The sequence below is a fragment of the Lepisma saccharinum genome, chromosome 27 (genome assembly GCF_977018435.1).
Source record: "Lepisma saccharinum chromosome 27, izLepSacc3.1, whole genome shotgun sequence".
NCBI classification, from domain to species: Eukaryota; Metazoa; Arthropoda; class Insecta; order Zygentoma; family Lepismatidae; genus Lepisma; species Lepisma saccharinum.
Genome location: NC_139255.1, coordinates 36,526,233 through 36,545,923, shown reverse-complemented (window position 1 = coordinate 36,545,923; position 19,691 = coordinate 36,526,233). Strand labels below are relative to the sequence as shown.

Genomic DNA, 19,691 nt, shown 5'->3' with positions numbered 1-19,691 from the left:
GGCAATTAAAAAAAAATATGCCAGTTCATTCCATAGTGTCTGAACTCACTTCAAATCAGTTTACAGTATATTTTAGAGTATAAATATGAAAGAAGTCGGACCCGTTACAAACCGTATTATCTAGTACAGGCACGTAACCAGGGGGAGGGCTAAGTGGGCTGAAGCCCCCCCCACCCGAAATTCTACAAATATCTAATTCAAATAGTGTATAGTAGTAATTAAATTTACTTCCATAGCAGGATTAAACATTAGAAATTAGTGTATAATAGAGGAACTAGGTTATATTTTTATATTCTACTATTTAATTCAAAGAATAGCTAAATGGATCCACAACTCCCAAAATGTATAGTTTTCTTTGCGAGATCACACAATATAAACTTCACGAGTAATTTTTGGTCCAAACTTTTAAATCATTTTTTTGAACGGAATGTCAAAAAGTTAATAGCAAAATACAATAACTATGAATTTCAGTACACTAACTGTACAAAATGCAAGAAAAATAATGGACAACAGTTGTGTTGGACATTCACTCATACGGTGGATTGAGTAACATCGAGTAACAAAGTATCTCCATTTATATAATAATATTAACAACAATAATAAATTTGGATTATTTTTATTTTTAATAACTTATAATAGTTATTATTGTAAAATGACAATTAGGCCTATAACCGTGGTAATAATTATTATTGTTATTATTACTTCTACTCATTACTTTTATCAGTGACCTGCTTCCCTCTACAAAATATTTCTGGCGATGCCTGTGCTGATTAGGGATGAGCCCTCCTCCCTGCCCCAAAATAAAATCCTGGCTACGGGCCTGATCTAGTATTATTATTAAGGATGTACCAATGTGAAATATTTACCAATACAGATATAAAAGTTTACCAATGCCGATAACCAATTTTTAGGGGCATGCATATTTTGTTTTTGACGAAAATACGAAATGTGAAATAACACATTGAAATGTTAATTTTTCATGTTTTTGAAAGATGTGAAGTACATTTTGTAACCATGTTTTGTCACAAAATGATGTAAAATGAACTGCGAAATAAACTCAAACACAAAATTTCAAGGAGACACCTTCCGAGATCTGAATTATCCTGTGAGTTATGAATATCACGGGAAATTGATTAATTCTGCTTTAAATATTTGAGAAGCAAAAAACGGACTATTTTAAACAGGAATACATTTAATACTCTGATAACTATATAAATGTGCTATTAAAAGTGAAATGTTAATTTTGTGTAACAATTATAGTTTTTATATCAAATCTAGGGTTTTATTCTTCATTTTAACACCGATATGCAACTCTTGATCCCGAAATATGCCCATTTTTGTACCAAAATCTTGATCTCTTATTCACCAATTGGCTCTACCAATTTTGTGCCGATTGGATATAAAGTTGCACATGTTTCTTGAAGAACATGAATAATCAATTCACATCCTTAAGAAATGTTTTTATTAGATGATTGCAATGGTTCTGAAAACAAAACTTCACATTTACACTTCTATTTTACAAAAACCAAGACATATGGATAACACAACTGCACAAGGAACCATGGGAAAGGGTAAAAGAAGTTAATAAAATGTGTTGGAGTGTTGCTATCCCACTCAGTAAACCCCAGATTTTTAAGTACTCAAGGGTGTTTTTACTTTCAAGGGACCTCCCACACTTGATTTCCAGTGGGAATATTTTCAGCAGTTTGGCTCCCACTTTCAACCATAGGCCTGAGCATGTATGTTCTTAGTTGAATGTCCTTTCGTTCAATCATCACTCATCTTCATCATCTTAATAAGCCAAAAGTGACAGAAAAACAATGATAAATAACAAAAATAAATTTTATAAAGAATATGGAAGACAGAATCAAGAAAATATGCACGAAAGAAGAAGAAAAGGAGAGCAAAATAGAGAGCCTATGGGAGCAACTAGAAAAGAATGGGTACAAAAAGGAAGACAGACTTGACATAAACAGAAGAAGGATGAAAGAAGATAAAGAAACAGGAGAGGGTGAAGAGAATGAAAAAGAGAGGTGGTTTGGTATAAGGAGTATGGGAAAAGCCACAGGAACGATAAGTAAAGTACTTAGAAAGTCGGGCATAAAAACGTACAGAAAGGGAGGCCGCAGTATTTTAAGGATAGCAGGGTGGCCACTCTAGGACCATGATAAAATTCAAGGCCAACTTTCCAAAAATTCAAGGTTACAAGCAGAAGTTTTCTCTATTTCAACCTTACGTATTGCCGACTATCACCACCTACACACATACCTACACACAAATAATTAAAAATATAAATGGTCTGTGTGATTCCAATGTATCCAACAATTCTAATTCTAATTCAATTAAAGGATATATTTATTTAAAATATTCAATGTCTACAAACGCACGTCACAAATGTTACGGGATATACTGACTTAATCTAATTATACAAAAATGCTTTTTTATACTCGTATTTCAGGCAACTTCCTTTTTCCTTCCTCGATAAAAATAAAAGCTAAACTGTGTAATACTTGCCTCAGGACATTTGTAAATGTATGAATTCATTTGGATTAATAAAAGTTGCAATTTTCACGTCTATGGAGAAATATTCACGTAGAATTCACGCATAATTCCCAGAGACAATAATTCACGCATAATTCCCAGAATTCAAGGAATTCCAGGTGAGGAGCCACCTTGGATAGCTAACAAGAGGAAGGAAGAAAGCAGAGAGGAGGAAGAGGAAAGGATAATATATGAGGTTCAGTGCAAGGACTGTGAGAGTGTGTACATAGGGGAAACAAAAAATAGACTGAAAGACAGGTTGAAGCAACATAAGGATGACGTAAGTTTAAAGAGGGAGAAAAATGCTATATTCAAACACACAAGAGAAATGGAACACAACATCGAATGGGAGAAGGCTTGGAGGATAGGGAGGGAGAAGAGAGGAATAGTGAGGAAGTGGAAAGAAGCCAAGGAAATTGAGAAAAAAGGAGAAGAAGAAATAATGAACTGGAATGGGAGGCTGAAAATTAACAAAGAATGGCAAGGAGTGCTAGAAAGAGTGGAAAGGATGAGAGAAAGGATGAAGGAAAAAAAGGAAGGAAGGAGTCCAGGAGGTAAGGAATCTGTCTAGGTCCATTAGTGGAGGTATTGATAAGGCCAGACTCTTATCAGGTACCTGTCAATCAGCTGCCAGTTAGTGTCAATTACCTGTCAGGAGATTCCACACTCAGGAATTCCTGAAATGAAATTTTCTAAGATAAGGACTGGTGCCTTCATGTTGTTTTGTGTATGGACCCTGTCTGCGAGTGTATATATATAAGATGATGTTTTGTAACTTTCATTTATTTGTTGTGAAGTTTCATCTGAAGAAGACCCTGTTAGAGGGTGGAAATGTTACATTTTTATGTATATTTTTATACTATAAATGTTTGCCTTGGTCAGCATTTTAATGTTTTAAAAACATAAAGTACCAATACAAAGAAAACATTTTATTTGTTAAACATTCATTTGAAGCCATGAACTATACATAGTCTAATATGTTGCTTGGGCATCATAAATGTTTAAATAGCCTTTCCAGCTATATATAAGCACATGCATACTACATATTCATAAAATTAATCAATAACTGACTGGTTTAGTGTAGAATGGTAAACAGTGTGTGTATTGGGGTGACCAAATACAGAAAAAAATATGTACACACTGGAGTATGCAAGGGGAGCTGATGGGGCTACACACCCTCCAGAAATCTTGAGAAAATAAAAATTTTCAAATTAAAGCATACCCCTATTAATAACCCTCAATTATCATTTTGTCTTTTAACAAAGGTTAAAAATGGTGTATCCCACTCTCCCTCCAATATGTAATATCCATCCTTACAATTCCAGCCCCCTGTGTTACATTTTCCCGAATTATACATTCCATCTTGATGGTCCCAACAGGGCAAAATGATACAAGATTTTCCCCGATTTTAGATTTTCATGCATTTTAAGTTCCTTAACCTTGGTCCCTTGAAAAACGTAAAATCGAGGTTTCACTGTATATGAACATATGGGATATTTTGTTGAATGCAGAATTCAGAAATAAACCAAGATATCTGAATATTTAGATTATTTAAATGGAAATATCTACACAGTGAAACCTCGATATTACATTTTTTCAGGGGCCCAAGACTAAAAAAACTTAAAATGTGGAAAAATTTAAAAATGCAGGACAATTTTATGTCACAAATCTTTATTGGAACCATAAAGATTGAATGTATATGATGAAAGATGTAAAATCTGAGATCCACTGTATCTGGTGCTCATATAGATTATCAATTTATGGTGGATAATTTGAAATCTTCATATCTTTAATCTGGAATTACTGTCCATTTCTAATCTTCTGTTCTTCGAGGTCAAACTCAAATGGATTTACATTTCAACATAGCTTCCAGGATTTATTTGTGATTTGCATTCTTGTTTGAATTTGCTTCATGGAGCAAATTTTCTGCTTGTGGTGCAATAAAAATATGCCAGAAACGAAAGAATAATTTGTTACATATCTTACCTGTTGGTGAAGTTTTAACTACTATGCTTCCATCTACTGCTTCCATGACTGGAGCCTTCTTTTTCTTGACTTTGCGCTGTTTCATAAACTGTCGCAAAGTAATCCAAAACACCACTGTGTAAAGGCACTGAAAGAGGGAAAATACAATAATGAGAATCTCCAAAATTTTATCCCCAACATTGTAGTTAGATCGGTGATATATTGTTTATATTGTGTTGAGTTGGTGTTTTAAGTCCACTTTATGCACAGTAAGGCTAATTGGGACTGGACTTACAGTTTAAAGTGGGATACGAACCACTATGTGTCTCCACCGGGTATTGAACCCAGGACCCCTTGATTACAAGGCGATGATACTACCACTGCGCCATCGGGGAGGCACTATTTTTTATATTGTTCATGCCTGTCATCATGGTGGAGTGGCCAGTGTAAGGTGCTAGGTTTGATCCCTAAGTACGGTATGAAAATTTATTCTGGTTATCCATCGATCATTTCATGAATTCATCCTCCACCTTCATCATTGCAATTAATCCAAAAGGTAGAAAAGATGGTCAAAAAAGCTGCAATGAGATTTGAGGCACTGACCAGTTTAACCCGATGAAAAGGCTCTCTCAAAGGACTGTGGTGCAGTTTTTTTTTGTGTTTTTTTGTTTGTGAATGGACAGCAATACCTAAAGTTCAAATCACCAACCATGAGACCTTCTGTAAACAAAACCACGTGCATGCAGAAAGCATTGCAAACTCATAGAAATAAAATAATCCACACGAAAATCCAGCGTTGTTACAGGATTCAATACGTAAGGTAAAACAACGGCCAATTTGTAGTATGGGATATGCTGCCGCAAATGACGTCTCACTTTAAACCCAATGCTCTTTCTTTTGTACTTATTGCTTCACCTTTATGGTTAACTCTTTGCACCAGTAATCATTCCCCATAAATTTGGCTTCTTTCTTGCATGCAAATTGAATATAGTTTACTTGCATTTTTTTTAGACAAAATGATATAACATGGTAATGTATATTTCTAAGGTTTGATATAGATAGGAGTGTATTTGAAATTTGTTTGTAGATTTTATGTAAATTATATCTTATGTAAATAAAATATATAATGGGCATAAACAGCCATATGCAATGCTGTAAGTCCAATACATATATTGATGATGATCATCAGAACAAGACAAAGAAAGTGCGTAAATTTATTGCATTTGGAAACTTTGACAAGCATCCTAATAACGATTTTTGTTCCGCCCAATATAGTGCACTTCATAAAATTAGTTGGTGATATGGCAAGGCAAAGTAAGTGTGATTATTTTGTAGGAATATGCATTGTAACTTTCAATGAGCTTAGAGATTTGTGTACATAATGATATTTTATCATGTGAACAGCAAGGAAGTAGTGCCACTTTCAACATGGCGAGTTCTATGCATGCGGGAAGGTCTCTGTGTTCAGTGATACATCAAATCGGTGAGACGCTTTGTTTAGAGAAGGTCTCAGGGTTGGTGATTTACACTATAGACTGCTAGATTTTATGCAACAGCATACAATGTGTGTGTGTAACAGTGGTTGGTTGATTGATTTGAAAATGTTGAGTGATGAGTGCATGAGCATAATGGCTATTTGCACCTGACACAATACAGAAAAGTCCAATGAACAAAAACCAAATGTTAGACAGGGATTGACTTTTGTCATATATAGGCTAAGAAATTATTATTCTAATTGTCTGTTTTGTATTTTAGAAATAATAAATATTTAAGAAAAAAGGGGGTTGGCATTTCAAGGAGTCAAATTTACAAATGTTTAGTGATAGTGTTCTAAAAAAAACATATTAGTGTTCTATGGTTAAATGATCCGCACTTGCTACTTTCTGCAGTGCTTCACAAAAAGCTTATTAGAAATAAGACTACTTTACACATTGGCCTAAAACTTTGGATTTATCAGGAAAAATGTATATTGTAACAGTGGTATAATATTTCAAAATGATGTTACCATGTGGCACCCCTTAAAACATTCAGGAACATTGAAATGAATTTCACATTTCTTGAACTGCCATGCCATCTCACTTATTACCTATTGGAATGCATAAGATAAACCAATTGCTGGCATTTACTTCTTCACATAAGTTGTTATATGCATTGCTCAATTCATTGCCTGCAGCCAGAAGGCATTCCACTGGTATTACAGAAGTAAACAAACACATTTAGAAAGCTTCAAAACACATCAAGAGAAATATGCAGAAAAAATACCGTAGTTGCCATTGGTCGCGTAGATCACTATTATGATCCATCCGATATTATCTTCCTTACCCATTATTTGTCAAAATTTATCTGGTTTTCTAGTGAGAATGTCCTTTTTAAAGTATTCTGAACAAGACTTTATTAGTTATTTCATTCAACATAATACAGGAGAGAGGAAATTCTAAAGTTACTGAATTACATTACATCTCTCTCCACACAGATTCACAAACAGGTTTCTCATGATCTGGACACACTCAATTCATACACTTATAACAGATTTTCAGAAACACATACTTATATATGTATACAGGGTGGCGCAAAAGTCAGTTTAACCAAAAATCACATTGGTAATAGTATTACGAGTGTGTGTGTGTGTGTGTGCATCTTGTGCTAAGTAATATTTTTTAGGTATACGGTTGGTAGGTAACATTGTTGTGTGACATTGGCAACAGTGCACTCGTTATTCTTTTGTCGACAGTTGAGTGTCTGACTTGTTGTAGTGTGGTTGTTTGTTATTTGCAAGCAAATTCTGGTCTGTGAAGTATTAAAAACTGCAATGACAAATAAGGATGAGGATGATTTCGATAGAAGAATGGAGTTTTGTGAGATGTTTTTAATCCATGATGAAGCAGATAGTAGTAGAGACTCAACTGTTGACATGAGTGCGCTGTTGCCAGTGTCACATGACAATGTTACCAACCGTATACCTAAAAAATATTACTTAGCACAAGAAGCACATACACTCTCGTAATACTATTTCTGGAAGTCTGTGTTAAGGGCAGATGAGGCCCAGTTCAAACTTAACGGGCTTGTGAATCGTCATAATTATGTCTACTGGTCTGATACAAATCTACATGAAATTATGGAAAAGGAGCTGAATACGGATGGAGTGATAGTTTTGGGGGGGGGGGACATTTCTTCGTTTGGTGTAATGGGACCTTATTTCTTTGATGCACATGTTACTGCAGAATCTTATCTCGAGACGCTGCAGGATGTTGTGTTAGTTGAACTTGAAAACAAACCCACTTATTCAGATCACTGTGTTGTATTGCAGCAAGATGGAGCTCCTCCACATTATGGACATGATGTTCGATTTTTTTTTAGATGACACATTTGAAGAGTGGATAGAATGCCGTGGTATCATTGATCGGCCTACGCATTCTTGTGATTTGATGCCATGCGATTTTGATTTGTGGGAAATTGTTAAGGATATGGTATACTCATCATCACCGGCAGATTTAGATGCACCGAAAGACTCAATTATCAATGCGTTTCATGTCATCAACAATGACACAAGTTTACTGCATCTTATTTGCAATTCTGTTGTTGATCATTGCACACAATGTATTGGCAAACAATGGAGAACACTTTGGACAAAACCACTGAAACTGGAATTTTGTGTATCTACTTGTATTTTGTATGTATACTTGAATTTTGTGTATAAACTTGAATATATGTATGGGTAAACTGACTTTTGCACCACCCTGTATATGAAAATACTACTTGTCCAAAAATGCTCCCATCAAAAGTCCTGTAGATCACAATTGTGCTCCAGTGAAATGTGAGCTCTATTACAAGTCAACAATGGGTCTTTTTCAAATAAATGTTGAACAAACAGAGTTCTTGGATTCTTATCTTCCTCCAGGAAGGTTCGCAGGAAGCAAAGGCCAACAGTGTTGCCAAAGCATGTAAACATAACAAGTGAGTGATCCACGTGACCACTTCAGTGTTAAAAAGTGTAATGTTGGTATGAGCCAATGAAGGTACAGAAAGTGCCATCCATGGCAATATTTGTGGGGGAAAAAACTGGATGCTTGTGGACTAGACACATCGAGGCTAAACTCATTCATGTAAACATGAGACTTTAAAAGAAATGAATGAGTTAAAATAAAATTAATAAAATTAATCTTAAGAAAATATTATACATAAAAAAGTAAACTATACATTCTAGTCTACAGCTTACCTTTATAAGTAAAGATACACATGGATACACCTTACTCTTTACAAATCCAATCTGGCTCAAGTTAGACCCTTCCACCACCACTGGCAGCTCATTATCTTTCAAGTTCATCGCATATATGTAGTGAGATATAAGAAGAAACTCAGCATATAGGACAATGAAAGGGGAGCACAGTAATGTGGATCTTCTCTTGTTGGGAATAATCCACAAAATTGTCACCCAAATAAGCCAAACGAAGGTGAGCCAACTGTGGTATGTTATGCTCCATGCCTATTGAGATAACAATTAAAATATAGATCTCACATGTGCATAAACAGTCAAAAAATTACAATGAACATCCAGTGACAAAATATGCAAATACAGGGTAATTATAAAGTTTCGATCCATTTTTGTGAAAGCGGCTGATTTCCTCTTTATTTTGTGGGTGATGTGAAAGATGCTGACTGCACAAGAGAGAATAGCTGTATTGTGTGGACATTTGCGGGGATTAAACTTCAAAGACGTCCAGGCAAATTTCGAAAGGAAATTTCAACCTGCTACAACCAGGGCTAATATCAGGCTACTGGTTTAAAAATTCAAGTGAACGGGTACTGTGCACATGCTAAATATTTATGAAGGCCCGGTGTAGCAGCCGAAACCTTGCAACAGGTAGAAGATTCCATCACCAGAAGCCCAAAAGCATCAAAAAGAAGGCTAAGCTGCAAGTTGTCTTTACCACAACCGACTGTGTAGAAGATACTCCATTACACCCTAAAAAACGGTCATACCACCTTCAGGTGGTGAACAAGTTAAAAAGGAAGGACTATGCGGGTCACAAAACAATGTGTGCAGAGCTGTTAGAGGCAGTGGAGGAGAAAGATTTGATGGGACATGTGTTGTTTATTAATGAAGCCTCCTTCCACACATGTGGAACTGTCAACCGACACAACTGCAGAGTGAGGGCCAATGAATAGCCACAAGAGGTCCTCCAATGGAAACGAAACATCCCCAAAGTCAATATGTGGTTGGGGTTCACAAAGTCCAAGGTATACGGCCCGTTCTTCTTCACAGGACACACAGTGAGAAGCAATGCGTATCTCGAAATGCTGCAATTGGTCCTTCAACACAATTCGAGCAGGATGGCATCTTAGAAACCGTGGTTTCCAACAGAATGGAGCCCCACTTCACTTTGCAAAGACTGTTCATGCCTACTTGGATGCTATGTTTCCGCGTAGGTGGATTGGTAGGGGATCACAATACACATGGTCCCCACGATCTCTGGAACTCTCACCTCTTGACTTTCTTTCATGGGGCTACATCATGTCACAGGTGTACATGATTAAGATCACCTCTCCTCAACATCTCCGTCAACGTATCCAGCATGCTCAACATGACACCGGCAATGGTCTCAAAGGGTGTTTGGTGAAATGGTGCGCTGTTGGGATGCATGTGTAGACGTGCAGGGTGCTCATGTGGAAGTACGTTGAGGTGACAGTCATTTTTTTTTCTGTACACCACTTATTATGTCCGATATTTTTTTTTCAATATTGATTATGTGTTACCATGTACTAGGGAGTTCATTCAATACATTTGTTCTAATCTCAAATTTCCTTTTCTCAAAAATGGATCGAGACTTTATAATTAATATTACAAAAAGAAGGTATCAATTGGTATCAATTAAGTCCAATGTTTTAGCACAATCGTAAGATTGAGCTGATATCACTTTGAACCAACTCTTGCATTTGTGGAGATACATTATGCATTCTTATGCATTCTCACCAATGCATGAATACTTGAATCGATTTGATTTGATTTTTGTTACTTAGTGTCGCTTTTCTGCCATTTACGGCTAATCACGACGATGAGGATGATATGGTGAAATTGATGAAGCAAAACTCACAAAGCACACACACATGCCAAGGCAGGAATTCGAACCCAGGATCCCTGATGTTGTAGCATGCTGTGCTAAGCTCTCTGCCATGCAGGGCGGCACCAATACTCGACCACTGTAAACATTTAAAGTTGTTCAGAATTTTTACAAATATAAATACATAAGTATTCCATTTCAGCTACACCACATGCATCTATAGCCTGTATTACAAGTATATTGGGGATCAGAAAGATGAGTTCATTAACTTAGGTTGTTTCTCTCTGGCTTCTTTTGGAATATCTGTACACTAGTGTCATCCTCCTGCACTTAAAGGGACTAATTCAAATTACAATATCTGAAACAGCTGAAGAGTTCAACCATAAATTTCAGATATTTACAAGTTGATGTGTGCCTTACGCTACTTATCATTCTCAAAAACAAGAAAACATTGGGGATGCAACATAATGTGCTGAACGCATGACCCTCAAGAGGCTGTTAGTTTTATATGATACTTCTAATAACTACTTCCTTTGATTAACAGTGAAATGGTGTCATCATCATTACTAGCTCAGGTCTAGTACGTATTAAAATACACACATACAGGGTGTTTCTGTGACCGTGTTACAGACTTGCAGGGATGATGGAAGGGAAAAAATGAAACAAAATGAGAGAGGGAACCTTGGTCCGGAAATGCCTCAGTCAAAAGTTACAAGCCAAAACCTTCGAAGGGCAGGCAACCATGCACAATGCGGAGAGGAACCATTAAAGAAAGGGGAAATAATCCACCGCCCATGCCCTGGAGAAGACGTAACGCCAAACTCGACGTGTGTAGTCTAGAAGCAAATAGTGGCTGATATGGTGTTTGTGTATGGACGAGCAAATGGGAACTGCAGGGAAGCAGAAAGGTTGTATCGGACCACTGTCCATGGTGCACACATCCAGCGCACATGTTTCTCAGACTTTTACAACGATTATGGGAAATGGGGCAAGTGCAACCTCAATTCCACGAGCAAGGAGGACAAAGAACTGCAAGGACACCCGACCTTGTAGAAGCAGTGCTGGATCGGGTGGAAGTACAACCATCCATTAGTACATGGACTGTGGCACGTGAAATTGGTGTGGCCCATAGTACTGTTTGGAAAGTTCTGAGGGAGCAGCAGCTGCACCCTTACCATCCACAGCATGTCCATGTCTTGGGTCCAGCTGATTTTGCACCCCACATCGTGTTTAGTGAATGGTTACTGCAGCGCTGTGTGGTCGACCCGCAGTTCCATGCCTGTGTGCTTTTCACTGATGAGACCAGTTTCATGAGAGACGGGATGCTGAAGAGTCGCAACAGCCATGTATGGGTCGATGAAAATTCCCAAGCCACAATCGTGAAGGGCCATCAAGGCAGATTTGCTGTAAACATGTGGGCAGGCATTGCCGGCGAACATTTAATAGGTCTATATCTTTTACCGCCATGATTAACTGGACCAGGGTACACTGTGTTTCTGAGAGACATCCATCCTGAGTTGTTGGAACATGTCCCATTTCCCTTTCATGGGACCCCAGCCCACTTTGTAGCTGGTACTTGTGATATTCTGACACAGACCTTCCCACAGCGATGGATAGGGAGAGGTGGACCTGTTGCTTGGCCTGCCTGTTCACCTGATCTGATCCCACTTGATTTTTTTGTGGGGTCATGTCAAAAGTGTTGTCTACGAGACACCTGTGAGTAATATAGAGAAACTCTTGGCAAGAATCCTTGCAGCCTCTGATCTGGTCCGAACAACTCCTGGAATATTAGAACGGATGCGACAGAACTTATTGTGATGCTGTCATGCCTGTATCGGTGGAGGGGGCATCACTTTGAACAACTGCTGTAATGATTGCTGCAATTACTACCCATTAAAGCCACTACAGTGATTCTTCTGCGCTTGTTTTCCATTTCCCCAGACATCTTTTATGGTTCCCCTCTGCGTTGTGCATGGTTGTCTACCCTTCGAAGGTTCTGGCTTGTAACTTTTGACTGGGTCATTTCTGGACAGCGTTCCCTATCTCATTTTGTTGCGTTTGTTGCCTTCCATCATCCCTGCAAGTCTGTAACATGGTCACAGAAACACCCTGTATATCATACATGCCTGTAACATATTACATTTTACACAATTGGAATATTTTTTTAAAAAAAGGAAAAAAGATATGAATGGCAATCACACTAAGTACTTACAGACTATTAATGCTTCAACAGACATAATACAAATAATGTCCAAAATACAAAAATAAAATTAATTAAATAAATTACTTCCCTGTTTCTATTCAAAAAAATAAAACTACATTCATAGTAGTTATTTGGGTTCTGCAGAATAAATTGCAGTATTGCTGTGTCCGCGGTGGCTCAGTCGGTAACGCGTCTGACTACCATGCTAAAGGTCCCGGGTTCGATCCCTGGCTGGTTCAAATCCGGGAACTTTTCTAACGATGGAAGCGGCCCCGGCGCCCACCCAGCATCGAATAACATGGGTACCTGGGGGAAACCCTGGGGGGTAAAGGCGGTCAGGGGCTTGGTGCTGATCACATCACCCCCACTCACGACCGGATCAAGGAAGTGTGGGGCGTTACCCCCACACCCCCTATATGCCTTCATGGCATGGTGCTATGCACAGGGGAGCACTTTACCTTTTTTTATCTTTTTTTAGAATAAATTGCTATTGCTATGGAATATATAATCATTAATATAATTTGTGCATTAAAGAGTACTGATAGGCTGAGAATATATTAAGTTACAAGTCTCTCATAACAAATGAATTAAGAGAAATAAAATTTTCAAAAAAAAATGGGGAAAATAGGGAGTAGATTGGTTCTTATGGACGTTGGTATGACACCAACTTTTGCACAATTCAACCTAAAATAAGAAAATCGTTTAATACGTACAACAGAAAAAATACCCTCACAAGCACAAACAAAACAGCATCAGGCATGTCTACATTTAAACAGAAAGGTAGTAACCATTGCCGGATCTACAAATCTTGCCCCCCCTCCAAAATAAATACCAAACGCCCCCTCTCTACCTACCTACCTTCCCACACACACACATACACATACACATAAATAATGTATGGGTATGTAATTCTTGATCTCATGTTGGCAAAGTCACATATAAGGGCCTAAAGGGTGATTCAAAAGTCCCTTAACACCCTCTATAAAAAGTAAAGGAGTTAGGCTGGGTACAAGTGGTCATTATAGAAACAGGTTAGCCTTAGGGGGAACCACATTGGTGTGTTCCAAGCAGATGTTTGCATATTGGTGGCTGCCATGTTGAATTCAACTCAAAATATTTAAATGGGAAAGGAGTGATGTGTTATATATATATGACACTGCTTTCTCACACCTGAAAAAAAATGATACATTTGTTACAATCATGCAGTCGTAACTTTTCCTGATTAGAGATAGTTTGAAGAAACCTTCACCACCGGGAAACCCAGGGTAGGTGATCTAAGTTGGGAATTTTTCTGGCTGTTCCCCCACATAAAGCATCAAATCAAATGGTACCGGGGAAGGAAGGGGAGTAAAGGCAGCCACAGCATGGTGCTGATCACATCACCTTCAAGATGGTTGACATCTAAAATATGGGGCCCTACCCCCACATACCCTAAGTGTGCCTTCATGGCACGGTGCTGTATGCACAGGGAACTTTACCTTTACCTGTATATATTGTATTAGTTTCTGTACCCCTGAGTAACTACGTTTATTTATTACATATGCCTGTACGACCTCTCCATTATGTCAATGGCTGAGGGGGCCCGTAAAGGGTTACTTGCATCCGGGCCACCCCATACTGAGGGGTTTTGCAGCTTGCAGATCCGGCACTGGTAGTGACCCAGAATAAAACTAAAGAATTTACTTTTTACTTATCACTGCAAAACAAACAAATCAAAGGATATTGCTTACCATCATAATGATGTTGGTTGGAATGTGTGAAGATTGGGTCACATGATTATAAATAGAGATTATACATTCTATGAACTGCTTGAAAGATCCAAGATCTAACTCAGTCACTGCTACACCCATTAGGCTTGGTTCTTGAAAAGAAAAACATAACTACAGTTAAGATACGTGTCATTTTACTATTTAAAATACACGATTTCAGTAGGACAAATCCAAAATAATCTTAAATAATTGAGTTGGTTAAGTTTGTCATCATTAATCTACCATTAATGTAAATGGGATCAACACTGACGATGTTAGATTTTAAAATATCTCGCCAATATTGCATCACTTTTTTCTAAAAAAAAGAAACTGCTTAGTTATATTTAGATTTTTCATGTCTATACATGTTAAATTCAGTGAAATTTTCTTAAATGCGTAGAGCATGGGACCACTTTCTCTTGCTCATATTTGTTCGAGTCTCCAATTTCATCATTTCAATGGACAAAATAATATGAACACCTTGGTTTGCAAAGGCCTATATACGCCGTCGTGGAAAAGGAACAACACTCAGCAGAGATTTCAACCATCTAGTGGCGATGAAAGCAAACATATCAGTCTATCAGAAGCTGGTGTGAGAGTTGCATGCGAGCAGTCAGCTATCCGTCAAATGCAGGTATGTCCGACCTTTCAGACTTCAAAAGAGGCACGATCATAGGAGCCCGCCTGGCTAGAGCATCTGTGACAAAAACAGCTACACTTGTTGGTGTAGCACGGAGCACAGTGTCAACTGTTCTGACAGCCTACAGACAACATGGAAAGACAACGTCTGCAAAGGAGAATAGTGGGCGAAAAACAAAGTTATCCAACAGGGATCGACGTGTGTTGAAGCGAATAGTGACTCGACCCTGTATCAATGAAAACCATTCAAAGGGAGCTGCATTCTGTGAACATTCATGCCAGAGTTGCCATCCCCAAACTGTTGGTGACTCCACGTAATGCAGTGACACGAAGAAGGTGGTGCCAGGAGCACAAGAATTGGACACAGCAGCAATGGGAACATGTGATATGGTCAGACGAATCGTCTTTCACATTATTTCAGACCACAGGACGTGTTTATGTGTGGAGAACTCCTGCTGAAGCATTTGATATTGACTGCTTAGTGCCTACCGTGAAACATGGTGGGGGTCTGTGATGGTTTGGGGGGCTATATCTTGGAATGGTGTTGGCCCACTTGTCGTCCTGCGTGGGAGAATCAACGCAGAGAAGTACTGCACCATCCTGGGTGACCTGACCACCTCCATCCCATGTTTCAGACTTTGTTTCCCGATGCATGCCCCATCTTCCAAGATGATAACGCCCCTATTCACACTGCTAGGTGCGTTGATGCATGGTTTGATGAGCACAGTGATGAGGTAGAACATCTCATCTGGTGTCCACAGTCCCCCGATCTTAACATCATTGAGCCTTTGTGGGGTATTTTGGAGGCCAAAGTGCGTAATCGGTTTCCACCTCCAATGACACTTTCGGAACTTGAGACTGTTTTGTGCGAGGAGTGGCTACGTATTCCAGTTCACACTGTACAGGACCTTTATTTGTCTATCCCACGTAGGATACAAGCTGTCATTCAGGCAAGGGGGGGGGGGGGCCCAACCCCCTACTAATACAAGTTTTCTGCCATTGCATTGGTGTTCATATTATTTTGTCCATTACCTGTATATATATATATATATATATATATATATATATATATATATATATGAGAGATATAGAGAGAAAGAGAGTCAGAGAGAGAGAGAGAGAGAGAGAGAGAGCACAATCTATACTGGATCTATAGATTTTATATTTCACAATTTCAATACATTCCATTACATTCCGGAACTTCATGTATGATAAATAATTTTATGATAATCTACATAGATAGTATGTTGTAGATAATTTGTACAAATTACATGTAATACCGAGATAAAAAAATGCTCTAGAGGTAATTTTGTAGCATAACTTAATACAACAATACAAATATATACAGTCAACTCTCGATTCAACGACCTTTCACAGTTCCCGGGAAAAGGGTCGTTATTTCGAAGGGGTCGTTATTGGAATTTGCCCCAATTTTCTGCTTAAACGGAGCTCAAACGGACACAAAGATGCATAGGAGATGGTAACACCATTTATCCTGGTAGTTATACAACCTGTTATGCACAGGACGCGTGTTGTGAGAAGGAAAATAGAACATGAAAACCTTTTCACAAAAAATAATGTTACTTTATTTCAATTGTGCACAGTCGTTGCTTTTCCAGGAAATTCTTACAATTATAGTTTACGAGAAACCCGTTTGCACCGAGACCTATGGAAAGGAAAACAATCTCTCGCTTATTGCTAGAGAAACTCGATGAATCTTGACACCAGTTACACTGGCGCTAGCAAAAGTCGGGAGACAATCGGGCAGAATGAATGTTGGATTATATGGGTCTACTGGAGCATTGTCTGTTACAAGATTAACTGGTAAGATTAGATCTCTTGGAAGAAACAACACAACCTTTCTAGGCACCAGACAAAAAAAAAAAAAAAGGCGGGGCTGTAATTTTTGTTCTGGTTCGGCTATGTAAAATACTATTATTTTCCTGTAGTTTACGGTTATTACAAGCATAAGAAAACAGTTTTTTCTTTGTGACGTTTCAGGAGAACACACGCTCCTTTCATCAGACATTTATTTTCATTTTGACTAAAGATACAGTTATAACAATGGTTAGTAATTTTTAAACAAAAAGAATCTGTTATATAATGGATGTTGTCAATGTTACATTGTTGTAATATAGCAACTTAACTGTGAAAAAAGCAGTCTATTTTTTAAATTATGAATCCCAAATATCATCAGGTAATTCAAATTCATCATTGTTTTCACAAAGTCTCTTGATGTTTTCTGTTACATTAAATTTTAAAGATGGTGGCTTACTCCATTTGTGAAAAAGAAAACTCCACACTGGATCTATATTACCATTTTCATTATTTAATTTATTCCATGCTTTAATTTCTTATGCTTGTAATAACCGTAAACTACAGGAAAATAATTCTATCATGCAAGCAATGCGTACATACAAGAAAAACTATTATGTAAAATACATCGCAAAAAAAAAACACGTTTTCTTTGCTTCAACCAACTTCATTCACACTCCCCTCTTCCCCATTCAAGGGAGCAGTCCAAACTCCTTCCTTGACTTGCATTGTAATACAGTGTGAAAAAGGAAACGCTCAACTTGCGATCTGTCTTCACCCAATGCGTATTCTAGGACACGTCATTAAACAGTGTCCCAGTCGAAAGTAATTTAGGTTTGGAATTGAATTTCACTTTAAACTGTATATTTAGTCCCGATTAGCCCATCAGCATAAAATGAACTGAAAACAAGCTTTATGAAACTGCGCACTTTTACATATCAAAATGGTAGATCGTTATTTACTCTCACGTTAATCGATGATTTAATGTTGGATTTAGGAGTATTCTCGATGTCAAACACCCAGTCCTCCAAAAGATTTCCCCTTGAATAATGTCTTTTTAATCGATCTCAGCGACCATTCCTACATTGAGCACTTTTTTTTTCTTCACATGAATGGTTCTGAAGAAAAGCGGATGCGAATTAAATTTACAGTTTTGCTTATCAGAAGGCGCAGAACATGAAGTTATTTTAACTCTTGTTTTCCTTTCTGGAGATCGAATTTCGTTATCGTCAAATGAAAACAGCTTTGCGAGATTCAAAACAATAACTTTTTCCTTCGCGCTGGATGAGTCATCGCTGTTATCGGCAAGCAAGAGCTTTGCAGACGCTAGACAAAACACTGGCGCCAGCTGCATCGTAAAAACAAGGAGACCGGCTGGAAGTTCGAGCAACAGGTGGCGGAAGAGAAAAATCCCAGCATTTTAAAGATAACGCAACTGTCGAAGACTGAACATTAACAGCAGTGTAAAGAAGAAAGAAATGACCCACCCTTGCTTTATGTTTTACCATGCAACAGACAATAATACGGGTAAAATTTCCTATGCAGACAACAGCATAAAAAAAGACCTGAATTCTGCAATTATCAACATTGCCGTGCACACCAGTGGCTGAGAATAAGCTGGGAAAAGGGGGGGAGGTGCCGTGCACACCAGTGGGGGAGAATAAGCTGGGAAAAGGGGGAGGGTTAATTTTTTTATTCTGTTTTTGTTCGTTTTCAAGAATATATCCAGAACTGGTTGCTCCATTTTAGACGTCAAAGGAAGAGGGGTGGGTCCACTTCCACCCTCGCCTGTAATCAGCCCGTGTGCGCACACGAGCAAGAAAATCGCCCCTCCCCCCCTTTGCTGACAGGAAAAAAGGGACAAGTCAGTCAGCCAACGGAACACTTTTTTGGCAGATATTACGACACAATTAGGAAAACTTATGAAGCGGGAAACGGAAGTTGTGATGCACGTAAGATCGAAGTAAACTTTTGTGGAAACCTGGATGACAACGCATTAAGCGGGTTGACGATCTTTAGTTCGCCTATGTGGCTTTGATTATCTCTAACAGTTTCCCATTTTTATGAAGTGTTGTAGGGAACAAAGAACACGTTTTGAATGAAAGCGGTTACTGGAAGTTGTCGGCTACAAGGCAGAGAGTTGCTCACTCACGGGAAATCTAGGTCAGAGCTGGACAGATGGGCCAGACTTCCAGGTGCCATGCATCTGTATTTTGGAACATTCCTGCGATCTTATCTCTCAAGGACCAAGGTGGTGTATTTATCGATGAAAGAGCTTGACCCTCCATACACATTGGCAAAGACTGCAAGTCCAGCTGTCATATCGGGCTGCTCCCCCCCCCTCCTCACCTGCGAGTTTTCAGCATCTCTCAGGACAAGGAAACAAGTCAAGGTCGATTTAAAATAACATCGGGGTAACATTCATGCGCTTGAGGAGGGGGGGGCAGAGGTCAAGTGCTATTGGATATCACTCAAGCATGGTGTGGTGGTGTCTATTTTTAGTTCAGACCCAATTGTGAGCGGTAGAACGCTCGTAAAGGGAATGAGTGGAGGAAAAAACAACGCATTTTTTCAGCCGATTTCCTTCAATTTTTCAACTTTTTTTTCCAAATGTTTCTAATTTTTTCTAAATTTTTCACGGTTCCCGGGAAAAGGGTCGTTACTTCGAGAGGGTCGTTATACCCGGGGTCGTAGAATCGAGAGTTGACTGTAGTTCTTCTT

At 38.4% G+C, this 19,691-nt stretch overlaps 1 protein-coding gene across 6 annotated transcripts in view; it reads right to left on the bottom strand.

Moving 5' to 3' along the window:
• The window catches only part of LOC145980126 (piezo-type mechanosensitive ion channel component-like), a 224,241-nt gene that overhangs the window by 149,956 nt on the left and 54,594 nt on the right, over window positions 1-19,691 (bottom strand). For all 6 annotated transcript variants that reach the window (XR_014440830.1, XM_083113141.1, XM_083113139.1 and 3 more), the window contains exons 9-11: window positions 14,499-14,629; window positions 8,723-8,989; window positions 4,528-4,654 (exon numbers count right to left, since the gene is read on the bottom strand). Coding sequence is in view for 5 of the 6 variants with exons in the window: in XM_083113141.1 (XP_082969267.1) it covers window positions 4,528-4,654; window positions 8,723-8,989; window positions 14,499-14,629 (525 nt within the window). In the remaining variant the exon portion in view is untranslated. The remainder of the gene's footprint in view (window positions 1-4,527; window positions 4,655-8,722; window positions 8,990-14,498; window positions 14,630-19,691) is intronic.